The following is a 26,610-nucleotide window of genomic DNA, read 5'->3' as shown; positions in this document are numbered from 1 at the left end:
CATTTTTATTAGTCATTCAAAATTTTGCTCACTTTACTATCTTCCAGGGATAGTGGTTATAGGTAGGGTAAAAACGTCTGGACATTTTAGCATTTTTGTCTTCATATGCAAACCACTTGCAACCATTGCTGATACCAGCAAATATCCCACCTGCAATTATTCAGTTAGAAAATTTTTTGGAAAAATCTGAGTAAATAATTTTTTGTTGCATGTTTGCATACATTAAAATATAATCGTGAAAAACAGGTTGGTTAGCAATGAACAAATCTGCCAACGGTGTTAAAGGTCAGGCCCAATAGTAACATAGACTACCTCGACACCCGTGAAAGACACTTCCAAGAGAAGAAATAATTCAAGTGCCCAAACACACGCACTTTTGTTCCTGCAATTAACTACATGGGTATCCGTATTAGGACTGTTAGGATTCTAACAATCTCAGATTTTAAAAGATTTTATTTATCTAAGTGAGAGAGACAGAGCATGTGTATGTGAGTGCGGGAGGGAGAGAGGGGGAGAGAGAATCCCAAGCAGACCGCACACTGAGCGTGGAGGCCAACTCAGGGCTCAATCCTGAGATCATGGCCTGAGCTGAAATCGAGAGTCGGACGCCTAACTGACTGAACCACCCAGATGCCCCACAATCTCAGGATTTCTAGAAGCAGTACATAGAAGAAAAAGTTAGGTATAAGACCTAAGACAACTGTCCATAAGAAAAGGAACAAAGCTCAGATGACCACTCAGGGAGTGCACAGTACTTCCTCCTGCTCGGGAAGGCCAAAAGGAGGACCGGTGAGTGCCTCTGTCACAACACTCGAGGCCACACCTCATCCCACCAAGAGGAGCTTGGGCTCCATTCGGTTGCTTGCTTGGGTGACTCGAGCACAATTTTGATGTGACACCATTTTGGAGAACATTTAACTCATATTTTACTTTTCACTCTTCTTCTCATGTATACACACACGTGCACACACACACAGTCTTAGAGATAATCCTGAAACCAGGGGAAAGGGGACAATTACAGCTCAGCGATTGCCACCAGGCACATCACCCAACTCAACGGAAACCCAGAGCTCACGGTAGGGATGTGCTGTTTCAGGGGGTGCCATCGTCAGCTCTGATTATTTGTTTTTTTGAATGGTGACCCTAACTTGCTTTTCCAGTTCCAGTAAGTTTTGGTAAAGTTGTTCAGCAGTGTCTTCATCTAGGTCCATCTGGAAAAGAAGCAAAGATAGGGATAAATAGAAAGGAAAAAATAAAACAAATGGCATTTGTGTAAAACAAAGGCACTCAACATACACGAGAGAACCAAAAAAAAAGTAAGAAAAGAAAAAGAACAGGCCTGGTAGGTCAGGCTGGGTTCCTGCCTCAGATCCTGAAGACGTGTTCAGTCCAAACTCACGCCTCGGCAAAGCTCTGCAGGCCGCCCTTACACGGCAAGCCTGGAAGACTGCGGGCTTCGCTCTCTCCCCCGACACCTGCGTGTCCAGTCACAGGGGACCCCAGCCCACGGAGATGTAAGGACCAAAGAGAAAAAAGTGTTTTTGAAATTGAACTGCCATCCCCTTAATGGCCACCTTCTTTCATAAAGAGCCAAGCGTTAGCTGGGTTCACCCGCCTCCAGATTAGAGCCCACGTTGTCAGCCTCCACGGGAAGTCACTCCGCTCTGGCCAGTGAGATCTGCGTGGAAGTGGGGGGTCCTGCCCACGAGTCTGCTTGGAAGGCCTGGGCACCCTCTTCTTTCCCCCTCCTTCCATCCTGCTCTCCAGAGGCACCAGAATGAGGCTCACCCTCCAGGGAGGAGAGGGGTGACCGAAGGACCCTGGTGCCTGGCAACTTGGGGAGCTGCCCCACCAGCCTGAGCCGACCTCGCTTCAAACTGCTTTTACCCTCAGGAAACCTGAGCTCCCATCCAGTTTAATCTGCTGCTAGTTCACACCCTTCCGTTTCATGTAGAAAATCTAATTTAAACTCACACACTGTATGTAAATGCAAACTCTCAAGCCCTATGAAAAAATAAAGCAGTATCTCTTTTCTGGTCAACAGAGCCTGAACATAAAAAAAAAAAAAAAAAAAAAAGCTCTTCTTCACAAGGCTGAAAGGCTGAAAATTAAGATTTTTTTAGCATTTTGAACTAACACTTAGGTTTATTATAAATCTCATCAGAATATTCCCATACTGGGACTGGAGGAGATATTAGAGACCTCGTTCAACCCCACCTCGGAACAGAGAAGAAAGGTGACTTGCCCAAATGAATCAAAGTTTTTAAAACGCTTTCTTCAACCCATTTCCATAAAATGCTAATGCAATATTTTAGTTTATAGAATGAAGCATTTTCTCCCTAAGATAAACAAGTCAGTCTCTTGAGATTAACTGACAGTATGTTCAACAAACTGAGGGCCCTTTTAGCTTATTAATTTATAACAGAGTTCCCAAGGTGTGTTCTCTGTGCTGTTATTAAGTATTACAAAAAATGTGAAGGGAAAAAAATCATGTAGTGAAGAAAAAATTGAAAATGGTAGGATGAGACTGCACACGCGCACGCACGCTCACACCGTGAACTACGGCACCTTCTCAGAGCTTTCTGTGGACAAATGTGTTTTGTGGAAGTCTCTGAAAATGCGGAGTCAAATATGAAGCATTTCTCATAATTTACTTGGCCAATAAACAGCTCTTTGCCAATCTTCTCAAGGAACCAGAATCTCACAGAACATATTCTGGAGAACACTGGAGGTTCATAGGTTCCTTTTTAGTAAAGAGACACCATGGGAAGCAAGAGAATTGTTGTTCCCTTTAGACCTCAAGCTACTGACACAGACAAGACCACTGCTAATTACCTGACATTGAGATAATTTATTTGTCTCAATCTAATTTTATTTTATGGCAATGTCTCCCACATAAACTAGGCAATGGAAAACAGGAGGCTGAAATAAATCTTAACTCATGACAAAAATACAAGAAATATAGCTTTATACGTTCCAAAGAAACCTTCTCATTTTCTTATATGTAACTCCACATTTAGCTTCTTTTAAGAAGGCTATACTGAGTCTAAAAAGCACAGCGCCAAGGATTCTTTTTTCCATACTTCATCCCGTCTCTTGAAAATACCAATCGATTGGAGCTAATAATTGTCACAAGCAGAAATGAACACTCAAAGGGACGTGAACTTCACCCAGAAAGACTTCCTATGTCATCCACTTGGCAACTCGCTTCTTGTGCACCTGCCGTGTGCGAGTCAACACGCGAGGGAAGGGGTACAATCCTCCCCCTCACAGAGCTTATACTCAGACACAGGAGTCCAACACTGAGTGAATCCTACACAGAAGAGTTACGAGATGTCAAGAAAACCTACGACGGAGGCTCCAGACGGCCTGACGGGTCACAGAAGGCCGGGTACAAGCGGACGTCTGAAGCCCAAGAAGCAATCAGTGGGTAGAAAGCAGAAGGGTCAGAGCCGTTTGGGTGGACAGAAGAAGACCCACGCGGCACGGAGGTAGGAGAGAGCAGACCAGGATGCAAACAGGCCGGTGTGATGGCAGCGACCAGAGAGGGAAACCAGAGAGGGCAGCCGGGACCTGGGGACCAGTTCAGCGGCCGAGAAGTGAACCGCCTCCACGCGACGGTGCCAACGCGCTTACTCACCCTCTGGGTCGTTACGTAATTGCTTCCAAAGCCAGTGGTGGCGCTCAGATACTTGGTCAGAGGGTTGAGAGACTCCGGCTTTTGGTGGAAAAGCCACACCTGGAAAGGAAGAGGATGTCGATGACTATTTTCTTCTTCCGCCCCAGGTGAGTGAGGCTGGTGGGGATCTCCGACCAGCACCTCACCCAGCTCTAAACGCTCTCCCGAGCGGCACCAGCTGGCACTGGCGGCTTCGCGAACCACCGGGGTAACCTGCTTCGTAGTGTCCCTTGAACACTTATTTAAAGCAGAAAACCCCTCATGTTTAAGCTGTCTCTTCCCTTAATCCCCGAATTAGAGTGCACAGCACTGACTAGCTTTTTCGGAGCTGCTGCTCGGCTGTAGTGTTTCATTTTCTTAATAGATAAGCCTGAACACGCCTGTTCAGAGGATGTAGGCGGTAACAGGCGAGTCGGCCTGCCGTCCCGATGTTCCAGCCACCGGCCAGTCCTCTCCGGAAGCAAGCACTCTTGCTGGTGTCTTACATATTCTTCCGAAGAAAATCGGTTTCTTTAAAAACACATTATGTCCTCCTCTCTTACTCAAATGGCAGCAAAATATACGCATTATCGCATACTTTGCATTTTTCTCTTGAACAAGAGGACCTTCAAGATAGGTTCGAGTCAGCAAATAGAGGGCTGTTTCACTCATTGCTAAAGAAGCCCAGTACGGCATCTCGCGGATGGACTGTCATTTATGCAATCAATTTCCAATGACGGACACACACGCTGTTTCCAGTCTTTGCTTTCACAAACCACACTGCAGTAAACGATGCATCCATCCGTCAACTCGTGCGAATCTGACTACATCTATAAGACAAACACCAAAGATGGAATTGCTGGGTCCAGGGGCTGGGTGCGTGTCACCTTGAATGACGTCACTAAACGGTCCCAGACACGGGCTACATCAGCCCACCCTCCCCGAGGCAGTGCAGGAGAATGCTCACTCCCAATGGCCCTGCCACAGCCGTGTGTGCCGAACCTCCTCATCTCCACTGAACAGAGCTGAAAACAGTCTTTCGTCACAGTTTTGATTTCCATGTCTCTTAGCATGAGTGAGGTTGAGTGCCTTTTCACATGTTTAAGAGTTTAAAGACTCTCTATGGCTCAGTGGGTTAAGCCGCTGCCTTCGGCTCAGGTCATGATCTCAGGGTCCTGGGATCGAGTCCCACGTCGGGCTCTCTGCTCGGCAGGGAGCCTGCTTCCTCCTCTCTCTCTCTGCCTACTTGTGATCTCTCTCTGTCAAATAAATAAATTAAAAAAAAAAAATCTTAAAGACTCTCTATTCATACCCTTTGCCCACTGTTCCAAAAGGTTGTTTCTCTCGATTTGCTGAAGCTCCTTAACTCTTACGAGAACAAACCCTTTCCTAGGATACGAGTGGCAGCTACTTTTCTTCTACATCATGATTAGTCTTTGGAGGGAGGATTCTGGTCATGCAAAATTTGATTATCTTCATTTTTAATCAAAATGTTCAGGGCCACATAGGTGACTCAGTCAGTTAAGAGTCTGCCTTTGGCTCAAGTCATGATCTCAGGGTCCTGGGACAGAGTCCTAGGTCGGGCTCCCTACTTAGTGGGGAGACTGTTTCTCCTTCCCCCTCTTCCTAGCCCCTTATGCGTGCTCTGTCTAATAAATAAAATCTTAAAGGGGCACCTGGGTGGCTCAGTGGGTTAAAGCCTCTGCCTTCGGCTCAGGTCATGATCCCACTGGGATTAAGCTCCGCATCGGGCTCTCTGCTCAGTGGGGAGCCTGCTTCCTCCTCTCTCTCTCTGCCTGCCTCTCCGCCTACTTGTGATCTCTCTCTCCGTGTCAAATAAATAAACAAAATCTTTAAAAATAAATAAATAAATACAATCTTAAAAAAAAAATTCAGTCTTTTTCTTGCAGTTCTGGGAGTAGCTAAGCACCTGCATTCTTAAACTATTTAAACATGTCCCCATGTTTCCTTCTAGTCATTGTATATTTTAACTTTTATGTGTCAATCTTTTAATTTATCTAGAATTTTATTTGGGTGTGTGGTCTGAAGAAAGTTCCTCTTCTCTTTCTCGGCACCATTTGCTGAGTAGCCGCCTGCCCGCTAGTCCGGAACGCCGTCACTGGCATACACCAGACCCCTGGTGCGGGCCTGTCCCGAACGTTCTCTTCTGTTCCACTCACCTGTCGAGTCACATGCCAGCACTCTAATACTGCGTTCGTTTACATCGTTTTCTTTAAAATCTTTTTTTTTTTTTAAAGATTTTATTTATTTATTTGACAGAGAGAGATTACAAGTAGGCAGAGAGGCAGGCAGAGAGAGAGAGAGAGGAGGAAGCAGGCTCCCCGCTGAGCAGAGAGCCCAATGCGGGGACTCGATCCCAGGACCCTGAGATCATGACCTGAGCCGAAGGCAGCGGCTTAACCCACTGAGCCACCCAGGCGCCCCTCTTTAAAATCTTAAATGCTGAAATACACAAAGTCCTTTACGTTAAGTCTCCTCTAATGTTTTCCCGTAATTGCTGTTTTACAGATAAGAACAGGCTTCAACAAGTACTTCATAGCCTGAAGCTGGAGAAGTGGGATTTGAAGAGAACCAGTCCAGCTCCAGAGCCCGCGGGCTGAACCTCGGCGCCTTCAGCCACTTCAGCCTAGTCCACAGAAGGAGCCTGAGGACCGGGGCGGCAGAGGCTTCCTACCACACGGGCGCTAGGCCCAAACCCTCATGGGTCCGTATCTACCAGGGGCTACAACCATTACTAAGTGGCAGTCGGAGGCATTCATCCACATTTTAGGAGCTTACAGCAGAGTCACAAACTTTTTAAACTGTGACATTGGTCACGCTGTCCCATCCAGATCCGGTTCATCCTTGAGAGCCCAGATCAAGGCCTACTTAGTGAGCAGAGCCTGCTCCCACCAGCTCGGCTTGCAGTGGTCCTCCTTTGGGATCACTCCCACTACTCACCACCCGATGACCAAATGACTTATTTTCTTGCCCACCTTCTACATTCCTTTTTTTTTTCCCCCCGAAACATGACCCTACGCTCCTTAGTAATTGTCTTCTAATAACTCCTCGACGCACCACCAGTACTCAATACGTACTTGACCTCCACACCTGGTTTTCAGTATCTGAGATGTTCGAGTCCATCACCTCTGAAAGACCACATGCTATTTCTAATGCTCTGGCAAATACATGAAGGACTAATTAAAACGTTTAAAAGTACTTGCTTGGACAATCCATTTGTGTTCCTATGACAAACGCATTTATTTCTGCAACGTTTACCAAAATAAGAGTGCCAACCGATTCCCTCAATGTTTTCCTCGGTTAATTTCAATTCAGCCAAGATTGAAGAGCCTACTCCGTATAAGCACTAGAGTGAAACTAGAGGACAAATAAGCTTCGTCTGGTGTGACAATTCTGATCCACGAGCAGAAGGTGACTTTGGGGCCCTGGGTTGATGAATCATCAGAGACATCGTTTGCATAATTAGTAATGTCTGCCACTGATGAGGAAACCCATGTAATCTGTTTGCCACGTGGGACTTAAGAACATGCACTGCCTTTCTAATAAAGTAACAGCTTGATTCTCTAATATATAAACAGAGGAAAGAGGATCTTCATATAAGGAAAGGAGTTGGACTGTGTCACCTGTCTTCTTGACCTACAAGATGCACCTTCTCCATAGGAACCGCTGGCCTGGCTACCATCTTGCTTTGCCTGCAGTAGTGGCTCTGCGCTTAGCTGATGTGCATCTAGCTTTGGCAGAAATGCTGTCCATACCACACGGTATCCAGCACCATGGTACAAACTACTTTTAAATTTCACTCCTCAGGGGCGCCTGGGTGGCTCAGTCGTTAAGCGTCTGCCTTCGGGTTGGGTTATGATCCTGGGGTCCTGGGATCGAGCTCCGCATCGGGCTCCCTGCTCGGCGGGAAGCCTGCTTCTCCCTCTCCCACTTCCCCTGCTGTGTTCCCTCTCTCGCTGTGTCTCTCTCTGTCAAATAAATAAAATCTTAAAAAAAAAAAAAATTTTCACTCCTCATACTCTATCCTTGGGCTCCTGGTCCCCTGTAGTCCAGAACAGGACCTTGATTATTACAGAGCTGGTCTCCTCTGTTGAGACAGCTTCCACTCCCAGTGCACTTCAGTTCACATCCGCTAAGCAACCGTACAAGCGACAGCACCTCTAGCCAACGTACCAGGGCTTCCGCTCCATTGTCTGGCGTCAAAGTGAAAGCATTTGCAAAAAAGCGAATCTAAGGAAAAGAAAAGAAGCATCATTCTGTGGCAGGGTAGAACAGAAGCATTATTCATTTATATATTAAAAAAGATAACCTGCATTTCTCATCACAGGACATTTTTTAAGTACTGAAAGTGGAGAAAAAAGCCTAAAAAAGAAGTACCACTTAATCTCCACCACTCTGAGCCAACCACTTTTTAACGTGGAGGCATAATTCCTTCTCCTCTTTTTCTTACACCTGTCAGAATGGAGGGGCATTTTTTCCCCCCAGGGCTCCCCAGGGCAAGAGAGAAACATTTCCTACAAGCAGCATTTCCGAAGATGTGCTGAAGGGATGCCGGTCCTCCAAGAAATGCAACACAAACATGTGAGAACACAGTTCCGTGGCCACACAATGCACAACCATCCCCTTCCTGGGGACTTTTAACACATCTGACCACACTGAGAGCTCGGAGAAATCCAGTTTAGTATCACTTAACACGGGTTTCTCAGAGTGACGCCATCCTAGAACTCTCGGGAGCTTCAGGGCGTGATCAGAGACACAGGCCCCTGCAGAGAAGCAGACACTCGGGCAGTGAGGCAGCGAGGATAGAGGTTGTTTGAAGCAGAGCTTACACACTGAGGATCGTCAAAAACCTCAAATGAAATGAAACTCTGCCACCTTCTGGTTCAACTAATTCTTTTTTTAAAAAATTAATTAATTAATTTTTAAAAATTTCTTTTTTTTTTAAATTTCTTTCCAGTGTTCCAGAATTCATTGTTTATGCACCACACCCAGTGCTCCATGCAATCCGGGCCCTCCATGATACCCACCACCAGGCTCCCCCGACCTCCCACCCGCCGCCCTTTCAAAACCCTCAGTTTGTTTCTCAGAGTCCACAGTCCCTCATGGTTCGTCTCCCCTCCAGTTCCCCACAACTCCCTTCTCCTCTCCAGCTCCCTGTGTCCTCTGTGCTATTCCTTATGCTCCACAAGTAAGTGAAACCATATGAGACTTGACTCTCTCTGCTTGACTTATTTCACTCAGCATCATCTCTTCCAGTCCCGTCCACGTTGATATAAAAGTTGGGTATTCATCCTTGCTGACGAGGCATCACCCTCCATAGTATAGATGGTTCAACTAATTCTTAAGTCATTTCCCAACCCTTAAGCCCATCTGTTTGGTCCCCATCAAAGAGCTGAAGTAAACAAAGTGTCATCACTTACCAGCCATATGATGGGCAGCAGCAGAGTCCACAAAAAGGGAGGGAGAATTCCACAGGTCAGATTGGTCACCATTGTCCCTGGGCACACCACGCTGGAATACAGACCCTGGCAGCACAGGGAGGAGCGGAGTAAGATTCAGATTCAGCGACTACGGACGCAGCCCGTCCAGGGGCTTGCGAGTAAGGGAGATCCGCACACAAGCCGGGAAGCTGGGGCACGAACACTGATGCTCTGAGCGGCCCCTGAATCTGGGCAAACCGTTTCAGAGGATTCACTTCTGGAGGACTCAGGAGGAGGGCGCACAGGATACAACGATGAGTAAGACGTGGTCTCTGCTCTCCAGAAACTCACAGAATAAAGAGCAACCCAGCTTCAAGCTGGAGGAGAAAAGGCGCATCTGGTTACCGGAGTTTGCCAGGGGTTGGCTTAATTGAAGATCAGCTCATCGGTCATGATAAGCACTTCAGATAAAAAAAGACATCCACGATACAGTCTCTGCCTTCCAGAAATTTCTGGTCTGGTAGAGAACAGACAGCTAAACTTAAAGCTTGTGTCTGCTCCCTTGCAGGTACAGAAACCGCACACTCCTGCCAGGAGAGGTGAATGAAGGGCTGCGTGTGGTTCCACGAAGCCCCTCCCCCACACCTGCAGTTCTGCATCAGGGCCTTAGCCCAGGACCTGCCAATCTAGAAAGATCTGCCCTTGAAAGAGAGCCCAGTTAACACGGAGCCTGTGCTGCCAGGAGGGGCCTGGGTGGGCTTTACTCGATCTGGGAGCACAGGGATTGGTTCTACTAGTTGACTTAATTCAGTTTTTACTACCTTTTACCTTATGTAGCCATTGACCATTTTAACTCTGCTTTTTATTACTTTCAATTTTTTCACTGTGCCCCAGTGCAGTTCAGTGGGCAGTTCAGTGGGCAGAGAGCACCCTGAGCGGAAGTTGGAGCATTTCTCTTCCTTTATCTGGCGCTGCAGAGGTGCCGTAGTACCTGACAGATTACCCAATCCCAGGGGGTCCCCTTGATTTACCAAAGGTCCCCTGAAAAGAGTTAAGAGTCTGGACTCATCAGAGACCAAAACTTCTCCCCAAGAGAGTAGCACATTTTCCCCAAGTGACAGCTCCGGGGGCTTGCTTATTCTGGGGGCCAGCTAGGAAGTCAGGGACTCTTCAATCCTAAGTGAAGACATCTGTGACCTGAAATCCAGGGTCTCTGACACCTGTGACGTTCTGATGTTGAGCGACACAAGAAATAAACAAGGAGGGCACCTGGGTGGCTCAGTGGGTTAAGCCGCTGCCTTCGGCTCAGGTCATGATCTCAGGGTCCTGGGATCGAGTCCCGCATCGGGCTCTCTGCTCGGCAGGGAGCCTGCTTCCTCCTCTCTCTCTCTCTCTCTCTGCCTGCCTCTATGCCTGCTTGTGATCTCTCTCTGTCAAATAAATAAATAAAAATCTTTAAAAAAAAAAAAAAAGAAAAGAAATAAACAAGGAGGCAGCCTCATCTGAGAACCCGGTCCCCCCCCACGTCACAAGGCTCAGCTGTTACAGGCCACCTGAGCGCTGCTATGAGCGGTGGACGAGGGGTGCTGATTAAACTCTAGCAGGTGGCCCGCATGCACCAGCAGCATTTCCAGGGACACAAGCCTTCACTTCAAGAGAATGTGGTTCTCTCTTCCTAAAAGCCGGGGAGAAAAAGCCGTGGGCTGAAAACCAATCATACAGATTTTACGAAGCAGCAGTATTAGCTAAATCTTTCTTTTTTGTAAAAGATGAAGTCCCAAAGCTTCTGACAATTAAAAACCCAAGTGAAATCCCAAAGCATTTTATGAGAAGAGATGCTAATCCACTCTGACCTTGTCCCCAAAAGGAAGCTTCCAGAGAACAAGCAGTTGTGACAACTTTTGAAACATCTCAAGAAACCTCAGAAGGAGGCTGACCACTGGACCAACACACTGAACTCAAATAAAAACAATAATAGTAATAATAAACATAACAACAACGACAGCCAACATAAACACACACAGGCATAGCATAGACCACACACCTTCCGTCCACACAAAACCACCCACACACATGCACACAAACCACATGCACATCCACAGCACACACACATGCACACACCCACAACCCGACATGTGCCACATCCAGACACTCCCCCCACTCATTCACTCACATATGTGCGTGCGCACACGTGTACACACACACACACACACACACAACACATTCTGCCGCTGCGAGCTACTGTGAGTGCTTCACGCCATCCCCCTCTTCAATCCTCCCAACAAATCTGTGAAGCAGGCACTATTTTTATCCCCATTTTTCAGATGAGGAAACTGAGGCATTGGGAGATGAAATAATCTGTCCAAGGATTCAAATCCAGTTCTAGGAGATGCTCTCAGCTTCTGTTCTTAGGCCATCCTCTCCCCTAAGAGAGAGGGTTCCAGGAGAGGGAGTTCTATCTGATAAGACGTCCGCTCCAGGATAAACCCAGTCAGGACCATCACAGGAGGCTCTGCGTCTGACGTATCACCAGAGAAGGTCCCGCAAGGGCAGACAGCTTCTTGGTCATCTTTTTCTTTCTCCTTTCTCCTCAGTCCTAAGCCTGGCCCAGTGCCCTAACCATGGTAGCTCTTTGGTAAATATTAGTGGAATTAAATTTCTCCAGTCCCACACTCAAACAGCAGAGTTAAATCAACAAAGGAAAATGCGGTAAGAAAGACTGGAGATTTTCAGTGAAGGTCTCAGACCTGAGCAAGAGAGACATCCAGAGAACAGCAGGCTCCAGACCTGAGGCCACAGGGAGCCGGCATGACTGGCGAGGGCTGCCTTCTCCAAAGACAGACCCCCGACATTCGGAGTCCTCAGAGAGAGCTCTGCATCTCACCAAAGATCGCCACTATCCAGAGGGCTCTGTAACTACTGACAGTCTGTGACAAACACTGGGACACAGTATGGTTTAGGGAGAAAATTCCAAGCCACGGTCAGACAGCCGCGGGCTCAACTCACCATTACCTAGTTGTGTGACCTTTGGGTGAGCCACCTAACCTCCCCAAAGTGTGGTGTCTCCACATGAAAATAGGAATACTCAGACCTACCCTCACCGTGACAGGAAAGGCACTGAATGACACATGTAAGGGGTACAGCCCCTCAGACATAGTATGTGCTTGACAGTAAGTACTGGCATTGTCGGTGGTGTTGTCCATAAGTGATAGCTCTTGAAGAGATACAGAATGGTGAAGGAACCCCCATGTACCTAAAAGGTCAGGAGCTAATTATCTCTGCCCCCAAACTTTTATGCACACCAACTGTGACTGTACGTCTTCTCTTGTCCGTACAGCAAGAAGAAATTCTGCTCAAGAAACAACACCCCATCTTCCAAAGGACAACACTTCACAGAACACCAGCCCTGTAATAGGAAGTCAGCCGTACTTGGGAAACCACCGCCCGGCTGCCCCCACCTCACCCAACTGGGCCTCACCCGCCGGTTGAAGTTCCGGTTCAGCGCCACACTCAACAGGTCAATGGCGTACTTGGAGGAGCTGTAGGGCTCCTGGCCTCGGCGGTGCTGGATGTCCTCAAGGTGGAAATTAGACCTCCTTGCATTGCGAGATGACGTCCAGATAAGCCGGGAAGGACGGTCGCTGTGACAGAGGAGGGGTTCCAGTTCCCGAATCTGAGTGAGATAAAAAGGAATCACCAAACGGATTGAGGTCTACTGGAGGAGCACAGGGGGACATCACTGCGACCGGGAGTGTCATTGCTGGAGGGGCGACTCCAGACACACGACAGGGGAGGCTATAGCCACCCCCGCAGAGACCAGTTAGAGACAGTATGAACGGACGTTTAGCTTCATGAAGATACAGATGGTCACATATAAAAATACGTACAGGCACTCAGGTGCCCGTGGGTTACCATGCACGTGTATCCCCCTGCTCTGTCAGGCCGGAAGCCGCTGCTCCAGCAGCAGCAGCAGCAGGCACCAGATCTTGGTTTCTAACATCATTGTCTAGTAAGAGGAGCCAGATCTTGGGGCACCTGCGTGGCTCAGTCAGTTAAGTGTCTGACCCTTGATTTAGGCTCAGGTTGTGATCTCAGGTCCTGGGATGGAGCCCCGCGTCAGGTTCCACACTCGGCAGGGAGTCTGCTTGAGGATTCTCTCCCTCTTTTCCTCCCCCTGTTCAAGCTCTCTCTCTCCCTAAAATAAATAGATCTTAAAGAAAAAAGAAAAAAAAAAAGCGGGACCAGATCTCCTTAGGGAGATGGCTGATTCTATGACTGGAGCAGGAATATATCCAATGACCCTGAACCATCTTCTAGTGCCAGAAAGGATACGCTCAAAACAGAAAAGCACATCAATGAGGCTATCAACAGAGATATGCAGGATCCATCGCAAAGAGCCCCCAATGGCAAACTGAAATATTCTGGGCAAGAAAATAAAGTAGTATTTCCATCTCAAAGTAGAAAATAACACATCCACAAGCCCACAGGAATAAAATAAGTGATTTTTGCAGCTTTATTGAGGTATACTTGACCAAGAAATGGTGGGGTAAAGCCGTAGATGGAGAACAGACAAATCTCTCTTGCAGGAAAGTTCTAAATACTTTATGCAGCTAATCGACCCTTCAGGGCATCAAACACAGCCCCTTCAGGGAGAACTACACATAATCCGTCTCTTCCAAGGAGTACAATATGGAAAGGGAGAGAAAAACAAAAAGAGAGACTATGATGAAAGACCTGACAAACACTACCTCAAGCCAGGTGATCAAAGAGAACGTCACAGTGACAGCTCATACCGGGAATGTGATGTGACCAGAATGGTACATCACCTCGTGGTCCTCCTCCCGCAAACAGGACACTCAAGTCTCACCCTGAGAAGCATTTTGGACAAATCCCAACTGAGGACAAATAGCTCAGCCAGAATCCTCTAAACCATCAAGATCATGAGAAACAAGGGAAGTCTGAGAAACCGTCCCAGCCAAGGGCAGCCTGAGGAGACAACCACTGTGTGTACTGCAGTATCCCAGGAGGGGTCATAGAACCGACAAGGGGACATCAGGCAGAATGGAAGAAAGCTGAATAAAGTTTGGACTTCCATTAATAGTAAGTATCAGTGTTGGTTCTCCGACTGCCATAAATAGTGTGGTAGAGAGAACGGGGGTGGGAGGGAACACAGAACTCTCTGTACTAGCTTTGCCAAAATTCCGTCAATCTAAAGCTATGCTAAAACAAAAACTGTATTAAAGAAAAATCTAGGAAAGTTCCCAGATGTGCTCCACATTTGCAGCGAACAAGTCAGTCAAATGCAATCAAGATATAACTGATACACATGAGATTACAGCAGTTCCCTGGTTCCGGGACTCTGATACTACTCTGTGCTTAGAACATCACAAAACCACCTCTACTCCTTAGAACAGCCCTCAAAGTCTGGTCATGTTACACATAACCAAACTGGGGAGGGATGATCTGTTTATCCAACGCATTTAAACCTGAACCTAGAATCTGAGCTTGTGTTCCACAGAAGTGGTAAGATTCTTAAACCTAATATGAAGACAGTGGGAAGCATTCTAAGCCTTCTGATGATTTTACTTGATAAATCCATTCCAAAACCCCCGCTGATCTGCCTCCTTCTACAAGGATACACAAGGATAGGCCATGTCATCAGGACACCTGCGATCGCTGCGCCCACGGCCATGGCTCTCCTCTGCCATTCCCCCAACCCAGATGACTCAAACACCTGATCTTCCGAACAACTTAATTTTTTTTTTCTGAACAACTTAATTTTTAAACACTGGATTGTCACAAAATTAATAGACTAGTAATAATGATCTTCTAGCATTAACAATGAATAATTCAAAAAGAAGGCAAAGAATAAGTATTATAAAAAGATAGAGGAAATATTAGATAATGGATCTGTGTAAAGGTATAAAGACCAGACAAGAATTCAATCCCATTTTAACTCTACATTTTAATGAACTTTTGTCATTGAAAAAGTGACACCATGTCACACTAAACAAATAGCACTAATGGTTGTAGAACGACACGCAAAGCTCCCCCCCATCCCTGATATCCTGGAACCCCACTTCATCAAGTCAACCAGTGCTCCTCATTCCATCTGTAACATTCTAGAAATATTATGTACATTTACACACACTACGTAAAGACAGATCTTCTGTTTATGCAAATGAGATCATGCTATACATACATCACCCTGCTATTCCTTCTTCAAAATAAAATGCAAGAGGCTGTCCCACGTAAGTGCAAAACATTTATCTCCTTTCTTTTAGTGGGTCCATAATATCCCAACATTTGCCTACATCTTCATTTACCGTAAATACAGGCAAGAGCTCGAAGAGTTCCAGCGCCGAGGGGATAGGCTGAAGGTGAAGAAGAATGGGGGTGAAGGGACAGGCACCAGAAACACCCAGCCTCGGAGCTCCTCCAACCCCGGGGAACGACAGGCCACCAGCGACACAGTGGGGCACTACTTCCTCTAGACAGTAGAGCTGTCCTTGGGGATTACGCCCGAGCAAGAGCGCAGAACAGTCGAGAACAAGCGTCACATCTCTCACTCACATTTACACGTGTGCCTGGAACTATAACACACGGTACAGATGCTGAAGAGTCGGAGATCAGAACAGTAAGAGACGAATTGTGGATTCTTGCTTAATAGAGGCCTGCCCACCCCTATCCTATCTAGCACCAAGCCCAGTTTCAAAGACCGTTCCGAACAGGACCGGCACCCTTCCTCACTTCTGTACATTGTTTCTGAAGGCCCCTGTGTGTTTCTTTCTCACTTTGTCTCTGCTCTCTAAGTTGATGTCAAAAGAAAGATGATATATCAATCGAATGCTTTAGGGAAGCCACGTTTTCACAGAGTCAGTGACACCCCTAATTCAGTACTCCAGGATTTCACGCGAGCCATGATCTCTGGGCTTAACAAACAGGCCTGGGACGTGTCCACGCAAGCTTTTAGGATTATAGCACTAACGAGAGCTTCTTGAGCCCAAAGTCTTTTTACCAGAATAAAGTGGCCAAAGACGTTGGTTTCGAACACCTCTTGGAGCCCGTCGGCAGTGACTCTGTCCTCCTGGGTCAGCAGTCCTTCAGCTGTGGAGAATATATGAATCACTTTTCTGAAACAGGAGAAGACAGTTGTATGCCTTTTAAAAGCATCTTTAACTGAAGATACTGGAAAACACTCCCTGCTGCCCTGCCCTGCCCCGAAACGGCATCTTCCTTGCTCCTACAAAAACACCCATTTCTCAGACTGTGTTCATGTGCGGATATAAATAAGACGCAAAAACTCTTCCTTTCCCCCAACTCAGGGAAGTGCTTACGTTATAACTCACAGCACCCACTGGGCCCTGACTCAAGAAAACCTGCTGCTAAAACTCGTTTCACCTTTTCTCGGCATCAGGTTGCAGGTGAACTTCTCTGGGGAAGTAATAGCCACACCAGACTCTGTGTAAACAGATGGTTAACTGCCCAGGCCACACAGGTTGGTTTTTTTTTTTACTGGGAATTCTTAAAGCACCAAACACAGCACATTAACTTGTGATTTGTTGTGAGATCCATTGAGTCGGTCAAGATCTGTGTGTGTGTGTGTCAGTGGCGGCGGGGGGGGTGTAATGGAAGAAAAGTAAAACAAAAGTAGCCCCGTAGGAAGAGAGCAAATATCTATGTATACTAAGTTGAAGATAAGATTTATTTCTCACTGTAGGTTGTGGGCAAACATTCTTGGCAGCCACTGTGTTACTGTGTGAGAACACAATACTGTGTGAGAACACTGTGTTACTGTGTTACTGTGTTACTTGAGAATCTCCCAGGGGAGACCTTCAGTTCTGCGCACAGTCCCCCCCCCCCCCACCGTGGGCCAGCGCCCCTGCTGCAGAGCTGGGCAAGCCGATTGCTCCAACAATCTCACTGACAACTCTGCCCAGCTCTGAAATGTTCCCGTTACTGGTCACGTCCCGGCAGATCAGACATGGACCTTCCGAGGCATCTGGCCACTTGGGATGTCCTGGAGATCTAGAGCGACCTGAGACCCAGCAGCTGCGACACCCCTCCAACACAACACGGACGCAATACTTCCCGTCTTTATCTTCTCCACTGGCCCTCAGTCCCCGCACCTCACCTACCGAGGGCAAAACCACTGATCTCTTCCACTCGGTTCATCTACAAAATGGACATTACCTTGAAAAGAGGCCAGAGAAAAGTGCTTTGATGTTTAGCTGTGGGTTGGGCATGATCCCAGCATTCAGATAGACATAGTCTAATCTCTGAAACCTGCAAGGAAACACCAAGACAAGATTGTTCATCTTCTCTAGAGCAACTGAAACAGAGAAAACCCACGAAGGACAGAAGATGCTTTCCGGAGGGGACATATGACACATGAGGGTCACACCACTTCTTTCTCAATGTTGTTTCTCCAGCCACAGTAAATATTTGAGTATTCTTTCCTTGACAGTGACTTCAAACAGAATTTGGGGAACTGCAATGGGTTTTGAAGTTAAATCAAGGCTCCTTCCAGCAGGGGCCCCGCACCTCCGTGCGCCCTCCCACGTCACAGCCCTGCTGCCTCAAGTCTCTGCTAAGTGACCTAACATACTAAATACAAAGTTACTAAGTTTGTGATGACAAATATCTTGGAACTTTGAAGGCAACTGAGAATAGTTAATACTATGAATGTTACAACCAAAAATCTTAAATGTCATTGTACTGGAAAGGGCTATTCTTTTTTTCTTTTTTAAATTTAATTAATTAACATATAGTATATTCTTAGTTGCAGAAGTAGAAGTCAGTGATTTCTCAGTCTTATATAACACCACGTGTTCCATCCCGTGCCCTCCTTAATGTCCATCACCCAGTTACCCCATCCCTCCACCCCTCCAGCAACCCTCAGATTGTTCCTTATGTTGAGTCTCTTACAGTTTGCCTCCCTCTCCGACTTCATCTTGTTTTGTGTTTTCCTCCCTTCCCCTATGACACTATTTTGTTTCTTAAATTCCACATATGAGTAAGATCATATGGTATTTGTCTTTCTCTGATTTACTTTGCTCACATAATACCCTCTGGCTTCATCCACATCATTGCAGATGGCAAGATTTCATTATTTTTGATGGCTGAGTAGTATTCCTGTGTGTGTGTGTCTGTGTGTGTGTGTGTGTAGATATATATGCACACATCCTCTTTATTGATTCATCTGTCAGTGGACATCTGGGCTCTTTCCAAGTTTGGCTATTGCAGACATCGCTGCTATAAACATTAGTGTGGAATTATTCTTAGAAAATGTATTCTCAGCCTTCAGGGGTGACTGTGGAAGCAACTGAAGCCATCAGAGGCATTCCTGGTCTTGGGCTACTGAACTCAACAGCCCGGTATGACCAGGATCCCACGATCTCCTGGGGCAGGGCACAGGTTATGAGCTATGAAAGAACATTAACCTCAATCCCCCTTCCTGCCTCAGGAGATAGCTAGTGCAAACATCCTGCTCCCCCTTTCTCCATGCCTGCCTCCTTGCGTGCCTACGTGTAGGGAAAGGTGCAGACGTACTTTACATCTTCAGGATAACCGCTGTTCCTTTATACCCCTTTCCCACACTTCGGAGACAGAACATGCATTCGTTCAGATGGTGCCACATCTGTCCTTGCTGTTCTAATAAAAAACAGAACAAAAGCCAAGCACAGACGCCAGCTGCTGCTCTCTCTCCCAGAGGCAGTCTTGCACACTCCCTCAGATCGTTGCCTGAGAACTTTATTTCAGGACACACGTGCCCCTTCGGATCACTGCATTGGTATCTTTGGGGTAAATACCCAGTAGTGCTATCCTGGGTCGTATTGTCAACTCTTTGAGGAACCTCTATACTGTTTTCCAGAGTGGCTGCACCAACTTGCATTCCCATCAACAGTGGGAATTTTTTTCCTCCGCATCTTCATCAACACCCGTCTTTTCCTGACTGTTGATTTTAGCCATTCTGACAGTGTGGGGTGGGCTCTCACTGAGATTTTCATTTGTATCTCCCTGGTGCCGAGGGACGTGGAGCATTTTTTCATGTGTCTGTAGGCCTGGAATGAGCTATCTTCACTGAGGATGAAAGGTTCCTTTCTGCTAAATGAGGAAATATAGCTAAATCTATACAAAGCAAATAACTGGTTGAGAAGGTTTGGGGAAAGGAATGCCCGAAGCCTGATTTTGAGCTCAAAACTGCTGTACTGACTCCAGTGTCTGTAACTCAGTAAGGGCATTTCTTGTGCGGCTTCACAGACTTGGAAACTCAAGGTTATGGAAGAGCAGGGCATATGGAACCAGAAAACCTCCTCAGTTTTTCAGAAAGATGTTGTGGCAGAAAATTCTAGGAGAAAGGACATTTCACAAGAGGCTAAGGCTGAAATTAGAAGAGTGGGATGAAGAAAACCAGCTTTACCTTCACTCTGTAACTTGTGCATTCGCAACAGGGAAACGCGAATGGGCTGGCAACCCCCAAACATAAAACACAGAGCTGTAGTCTTCAGCAAATGCCTTTACCAAAAAGGCCTTCTGTGTTTCTATTGTACTTCATTTTACTGTCCAAGGAAATAAAGCAGCTCTCGTTTCTTAAGGACCTCAATGACAAAAATCTTTGAAGGGGCACCTGGGTGGCTCAGTTGGTTGGGCGACAGCCTTTGGCTCGGGTCATGATCCTGGAGTCCCAGAACTGAGTCCCACATTGGGTTGCCTGCTCTGCAGGGAGTCTGCTTCTCCCTCTGACCCTCTCCCCCTCATGCTCTCTCTCTCTCTCTCATTTTCTCTCTCTCTCTCAAATAAACAAACAAAATATTTTTTTAAAAAGCTTGAAAATCAATTATTCTGCATATCTTTAAGGCTGAATATGGACTAGTATGGGGCTCCCCACCTTTTTGGATCATAAATTCCTCCTAGAATTTATAAATAAAAATAAAGCATGCCCTCTTTCCCCAGGAAAAAAAAATGCATTCTGCACCTATATGCAATTCTGTGTACACTTTCCACGGAGTTGTACATCCAAGGACTCTATTCCTTCCTATACCAAGTATTTCTCAACCGCCTATTACATGCCAATTATCATGTAGATGTGAACAAATCTTTATGGGCCTGGGGGTGGGTATGGAAATCTCTGAAGAAACAGGGTGCAGATGTGGGTTCTCAGACCAACTCAACCAACATCAAGTCCTATAACATTCTTGGGCACTTGTCCAACTTAACAAAGTTGTTACATGGAGGAGAGATGCAGAAACTGTATTCAGAAAGGAGTTACCATAATGTCCACACAACTAGCCATACATCAAGGTGTACCCAAATTCATCCTCATGAAATAATCACAATTATGACTGAGCCTGAAAATGTGCTCCTGAGACACCACGGGTCACTCTGTACAGATCTCGCCAGCATCATGTCTTACACTGCACCTGTGTCGTCTTAGGTTTTCTTCTTTCTCATTCTGTTCACTGCCGTCTCATGCAATCACGCGAGAGAAAACTTGGCACCCAGAAGCGTACCTTTGCTTGAGCTCCCCGGCGGCCCGGAGGACTGACTGGAGGCTGCAGACATCCACCTGCACGACGCTGACCTCGGCGGCGGGGTGAGAGGCCAGCAACGCCCCGCGGACAGCTTCCGCCTTGCCCACGTTCCTGCACGCCAGACACACGTGCAGCTCATCGTCCTCCTCCAGCAGCCGCTTGCAGAGTGCGAGGCCAACGCCACTGCCAGGACAATTCGGAGACAGAACATGCGTTCATTCAGATGGTGCCACATAGGAGGCATTGCTCTCTGGTTCAGAAAACTGCCTTCGTCCAGATAAGCCCCCATGAGGAGCCCCAGCAGAGGAAAAAAGACTCAAAAATTGCAAAGAAGGGACACCCCCCACCAAACCTGAATAGTCAGTTACTCGCTCAGGACGCTGCACAGTTTGCCTTTCTCCCATTTTGCAAAAGCCCGAACACACAACTAAGCGCACTGCACATGGGAGCTGACTTTTCATCCGATGGTTTGCATTCTGTACTGGCTAGGACACTGGTGAAAGGGAATCACTATATCACCAGCGAGAGCTGAGAAGAGCTGTTTTCCATGCGCCTGTTTTGCTTTGCTGTCTCTGTCCCTCAAGGGCAAGGGCTCTACTACCCATTGGCATCACTGCCACCATCCAGAGCATGCAAACTTCCCAATAAGGAACGGATGGATCTTTCAGTAACACAGCATGAACCAAGTCCCTCTCAACCACTATGATCGAATAACCCGCAGGAAGAGAACAAACTTCACATGACTAAGCAGCAGGTAAGAAGAGGAAACATAAGAAGGGCCCCAGGAAAGAGCAGGAGGACGAGGGCACAAGTCAAAGACAGATAAGCTACTTGCGAAACTGCACAGTAAATGAGGACACCACTCAGATAGGCAGGGCTGAGTGCAACCAAAGCCTGGGCCTTGCCAGCAGAGCACCAAAAGTATTTACATTTATGCTTTCTCATTGGAGAATAGCAGGTCTTTCCAATAAATATCCAAGTGCATAATATCACCATATGCGTAAAAGAAAGAAACACGCAAAAACAGCTGTGACTAGTTGACAAGAGTCCAGCTCAGGAAGCACCTTGTCGACCAGTGAGGGCACTCACATACCCCTGCCACACTGGCTGGGCTAAGACAGATGTGACCACGTCACTGAAAGGGGACGATTTTAGATGACGTTTGACATGTCTTCTGCCTTCATCCCTCGAAACCGCCCACTGCAACAGGCAGAAGAATGGCCTGGTTGGTGTCATCCTCCCCACTCTTCAAGAAGTGTGGATGAGGGGCGCCTGGGTGGCTCAGTGGGTTAAAGCCTCTGCTTTCGGCTCAGGTCATGGTCTCGGGGTCCTGGGATCGAGCCCCGCATCGGGCCCTCTGCTCAGCGGGGAGCCGGCTTCCTCCTCTCTCTCTCTCTCTCTGCCTACTTGTGATCTCTGTCTGTCAAATAAATAAATAAAATCTTAAAAAAAAGAAAGAAAGAAAGAAAGAAAGAAAGAGAAGTGCGGATGAGAAGTCAGAGCAGGGGACAGAAGAGGCCGAGGGTCCACAGGGGCAGCCCTGGAATAACTAGGAACTGGGGGAACGGCTGTCTGCCCTCCTGCCACGCCTCACCAGGTAGAGGGTGACTTTTTAAGAGCGAGTCTAGGTGTCTAGCTGCATCCTGGGTGGAATGACAACTCCGCCCCCCACCCCCAACCCGGCCCACCGCTCCTGGGTGTTGAAACTTCTCCGGGGCGCAAAGTCCTGCACAGACACGGTGCCCGGAGCACACCGCGGCCGCGACGCTAAGCGCGGGGCACTGAGGTCCACACGGACCAGCCGGCGGAGGCGGGGTCCGCGTGGGAAGCGCCCTGGTCCCGGATCCCAGCGGGACCCCCGCGACGCTCCCGCTTGCCTTTCCGCCGTCACGTTTAATTCCAGCACGGGTCACTGAGCGGCTCGGGCCGCCGGACGCCCGCATCGGGCGCGGCGGGGACCCGGGGACAGAGGGACCGGGGCTCGCGCGAGGCCCCGCGGGGCAAGGCCGGAGACGCGCCCTCCCGGGGACGGGCGCCGGCGGTGGTCCGGCCCTGTTCTTGCAGCTCCCCGCGACCCCCGACCCGCCGCCGCGGCCGCCGAAGGCGCCTCACCTGCTGGCCCCGGTGACCAGCACCACCTTCCGCATGGTCTCCCTCCCCCCGCCGAGCCGCGCTGCCGGGAACCGACACCGCCTCCCGAGCAGAGCAATCCGGCCGGGCGCCGCGGCCACGCCCACGCCGCCGCGGTCCAATCAGAGCCCGGCAGACCCGCCTCCTTGCGTCATCGACTCCGCGCAGGGCCCTCCAATCGCCGCACGCGGTGCGCTCCCGGAGCAGGGGGCCGGGGGTGGGGTGAGGTAGGCCGAGGGGCGGAGTCGGGCCCGAGCCAATCCGGACTCTTCTCGTCCCTAGGCGGCGCCCGAGTGCGGGAGGACCGGCCACGCTCCTTCAGAACCCGCGGGGTGCCCCGAGGGGTGTTCCCCCGAAGAAGGGCTTGGGTGCAGAGTCGTGACACGCCGGGGCTATCAGCCTGCCACTCTGTTGCAGGAAGGCCTCAGGATAGTTGCGCAAGAACGCCTTAATTTTAGCGGCAAGTTTTGGGTCTAGGAACTAAAGTTTGGGTATTATCATCTACTTTGCTTTTCGCTTCTTTTAGGAAGTGTAGCTGCAGGCACTGTGCCCCTTTACAGACCAGCTTCTGATCCCAGACCTGCGCTTTCTCCTTAAAAAAATCATCTTTGGAGAAATGAACATTTCTTTCATTAAAAATTTTATGTAGAATCTTGCATGAAATACCAATTTTCAAAATTTGGAGTGTGGTATGAATCAGAGTATCTAAGAACTTCATAGGACATTGTGAGCCGCATACTGTAAGCTCCTACTTCAGTGTTCCTCCAACTCAGTGGTGGTAAAGGACCCGTTTTGTTTTTCCAAGCCATCCCAGATGGGTACTTTAGGAAAATACAGTAACAATGCATTTTAGAAAAATGAAATAAAAAGCGAAGTATACAAAATACAAGTCCTCCGTATTTATTATTAGATACAACACATAAAAGAATATTCTGCCAAACTGCTATGAAAGTTTCTGAGGCTTACTCTAGGTTTCTGTATGTACCTTGTATTGGTAACAAGGTGACCATCACTAGGCTAGGTTCACACTAAGTAACTCCACACCTCATGTGCCTAACTCTGGGGAACATGCTTTAATCTACTTCCTGGCCTCTTTCAAAGTTTCAATTATTTATGCACAGCAATGATCCCTGAGCAATGTGAGACTGATATAATTTATACTGGCTTTTGAAATCATAGAGGTCTTGGTTAATTGATACTGTAAGGGCACTCCAACTTGCTTCAAGTTTATGCACTCCTTGCTTGCACCCTTGGTTTGCAACAGAATAACCTACTTCCCCTGAGGTTTGCAGACCACGGCCTTAAGGAGTAAAGTAGTAAACTTTCCCAGAAGATAAGGTCTGACTACATTTAGAAACAGCTGCCACAGATACCAACTAGCATGTCTGTTCAGGGTCATGTCAGCATACGACTAAGCACCTGGGCACCTGCTTCTCCATGCAGCCACCCCACCCCCTTATCCCATGCCTTCTCCTTTAATACTTTCCACCTTCACCGATTGGGGAAGATGGTCTTTGAGAAGCTACTCCACCACCTTCCCAGGTTGCTGGCTTCCTGAATAAAGCATCCTTTGCTTTCCAACCATCACTTGTCTCTCGAGTGTTGATTTCCAGGGGCAAGCAGCCGAAGCTGAGTTCAGAACTGGTTCTCTGTCCAGGAACGATATCAACTAATTTAGTAATACTTTATCTTATACCAATAAAATTATATCCAAAAAATAAATCCAATTATTTGAATATTAGATTTCTAAATCATTCAAACATCTTTATTGTTATCTGGGTGGAACTCAGCTCCTACCCTTCTGCTATTTTCAAATATTCTAAAGAGACCACATTTTAACAATATTTTCTGGGAGTCCTAGAATAAAATTAACCCCAGTCTTTACAGTTTAGACCCAAAGTTTCCTTTTTAGGTGTCCTAGGGCTCAGAAGTGGCATGTAGAAGGAATAGAGTCGTGGGGTTGTCCTATGAAAAACTCATTCTTACAGAGAAGGGGGAGGGCCCAGGCTCTGGCGATTCAGCATCCCCACAATTTGGAGATGCCAGCCAGTATAGGACCCACTGTTGAGTTAAGTGAAGACAGGATGACCAGAGCTGCCATCTCCTACTAGTGTGATATCCATCCAGTCCAAGTTAGGAAGCCTTGTTCTTTGCTTCCCTTTTTCTATTCAGGTTGGACGTTTCAAGTTTCTGTAACCTTCCCAGGATGGGTGACCACTAGAGGTGCCAGAGAGACCAGGAGAACAGAAATCTATTGAAACAGTTGGCATTAAATTTTATATTTTAAAAATATCTAATCAGATGTAGGACATCTCCGTAATGGTTATAATATATAGTTCAGTGATCGGTGAGTAAGTATGGCTTTCATCGAATCAAACTAGTCATCTTGAGTTTATACTGTTCATGGGCTGTTTTCCTGGAAATCAGAAGAACCTAGTACGACAATCCATTTATCCCCGGTAAACCTTGGCCCCTTGAACAGAACTGTAAATGGAGCACTCCTACCTTTGACTACTTATTACCTTATAAAGTAAGTTTGCCTCTACTCTAAATGCAGAAACCCATCTCTGGTTCCTTTGCTGGTGCCTGAAACAGTCCTTAGGTAGACAGAGATGAGCAAAGGTAGCTTTAACACCTGGGACAGAGCTCTACTCCGGGTCTTTAGAAACCTATGCAGAATGGACTTGTCTCTGGTTTAAAAACAGGGGCAAAAGAACAGCTGCCAAGGGGCCACGTAGCTCTTCTCGTGGGTATCTTTCATCCCTCTCCTCTTCAAATCACTAGTCCTTCAGCCTGGCCCAAACCTACTCTGAGAGAGGAATTTTACTCATTTCACTCAACAGGAAGAGATAGATATGTCGCTTATACATAAGGAGTTATTGGGTGCCTCTCAAGGATCGGAAGGTAAGTGTGTATACTTCTTTTTCAAACACAAGATGAACATAACATTCTAAGTGGCAATAAATCAGTAACAAATTACATGCTCAGATAAATGCATGGCTTATAGATGCCATATGGTGTACGAATACGTATCACACATACCTTCCTTTAAAGCTTGACAACAGTGTTGACAATATAGTTGTATCTCTGAGTATCTCTGCTGTTCCTGTTTACTTTTTTCTCCTTTGCCTCCAACCCCACTCCCATCACACAGATATTTGAAGCCCTGGCCATTAGTCCCAGAATCAAGCCAAACACTCTGAGGATCAGAGTGTGCCTTCCTGAATTATTTTTGCCCTCTGAGTCTTCTCTGAGAATTTGTATCCATTCTCTTATCTATCATAGCTGTTGCTGAAAAAAGATGTAATCATTCAGAAAAATAAAAGTATAAATATAGTCTTCAGAGACCAAGTAAGAAACACGTTTTTTCCTTTGGGGAAGAGGGTGGTTCATCTGAATTTCTTTTATAAAGACCGAGTCTGTATTGTGGCTGTTCAGAGTTCTTGTTGCTTTTTGTATGCTTGTGTGGTCTCGAGCCAGATGACATGTGGATTTAGAAGAGATTTCTATGTGTCAAATAAGACTACTTCATAGCAACAACAATAAAGCATCTGCAATTAATTCTGGACTGGCTTCTCCAGAACTAATGTGACAACCCAGAATCCCAAACTCTAGTATGTTTGGATATGCCAGAGACCAAGATGCTTTTCCTCCAATAGACAGTCAAGCAATATGTGAGAGGGCTGTGTATGTAATCCTCTGTCGGACATCCCCCTACAAACAGGCATGCCCACCACGCACACAGCACACTTCTCTGGCTCTGTCCCGGGGCCCCATCAGGTGTCCAGAAAGACTGTAAGATAACCAAGCCCAGAACTGGTGCTGTTGACACAGAAAGAAGGATCCA

At 47.2% G+C, this 26,610-nt stretch overlaps 1 protein-coding gene across 2 annotated transcripts; it reads right to left on the bottom strand.

The window, feature by feature from the left end:
* Positions 1 to 901: 901 nt before the first annotated feature.
* On the bottom strand, positions 902 to 22,838 carry HSD17B7 (hydroxysteroid 17-beta dehydrogenase 7). Of its 2 annotated transcripts, XM_044266760.1 has the most exons (9): positions 22,746 to 22,838; positions 20,613 to 20,816; positions 17,293 to 17,385; positions 16,118 to 16,232; positions 12,578 to 12,772; positions 9,100 to 9,204; positions 7,853 to 7,909; positions 3,641 to 3,739; positions 902 to 1,211 (listed from the first exon to the last, which is right to left on the bottom strand). In XM_044266760.1, exons 1-9 carry the CDS (start codon positions 22,778 to 22,780, stop codon positions 1,119 to 1,121), a joined length of 996 nt encoding a protein of 331 aa, XP_044122695.1. In that variant the 5' UTR covers positions 22,781 to 22,838; the 3' UTR covers positions 902 to 1,118. The 2 variants fall into 2 exon arrangements, with proteins under 2 accessions (XP_044122695.1, XP_044122696.1); XM_044266761.1 differs by lacking the exons at positions 902 to 1,211; positions 3,641 to 3,739; positions 7,853 to 7,909; positions 9,100 to 9,204; positions 12,578 to 12,772 and having other exon boundaries at positions 16,134 to 16,206.
* Positions 22,839 to 26,610: the final 3,772 nt, after the last annotated feature.

The sequence above is a fragment of the Neovison vison genome, chromosome 10 (genome assembly GCF_020171115.1).
Source record: "Neovison vison isolate M4711 chromosome 10, ASM_NN_V1, whole genome shotgun sequence".
In the NCBI taxonomy this organism is placed as follows: domain Eukaryota; kingdom Metazoa; phylum Chordata; class Mammalia; order Carnivora; family Mustelidae; genus Neogale; species Neogale vison.
The sequence above is the reverse complement of the archived record's forward strand: the minus strand, read 5'-3'. Positions and strand labels throughout refer to the sequence as shown.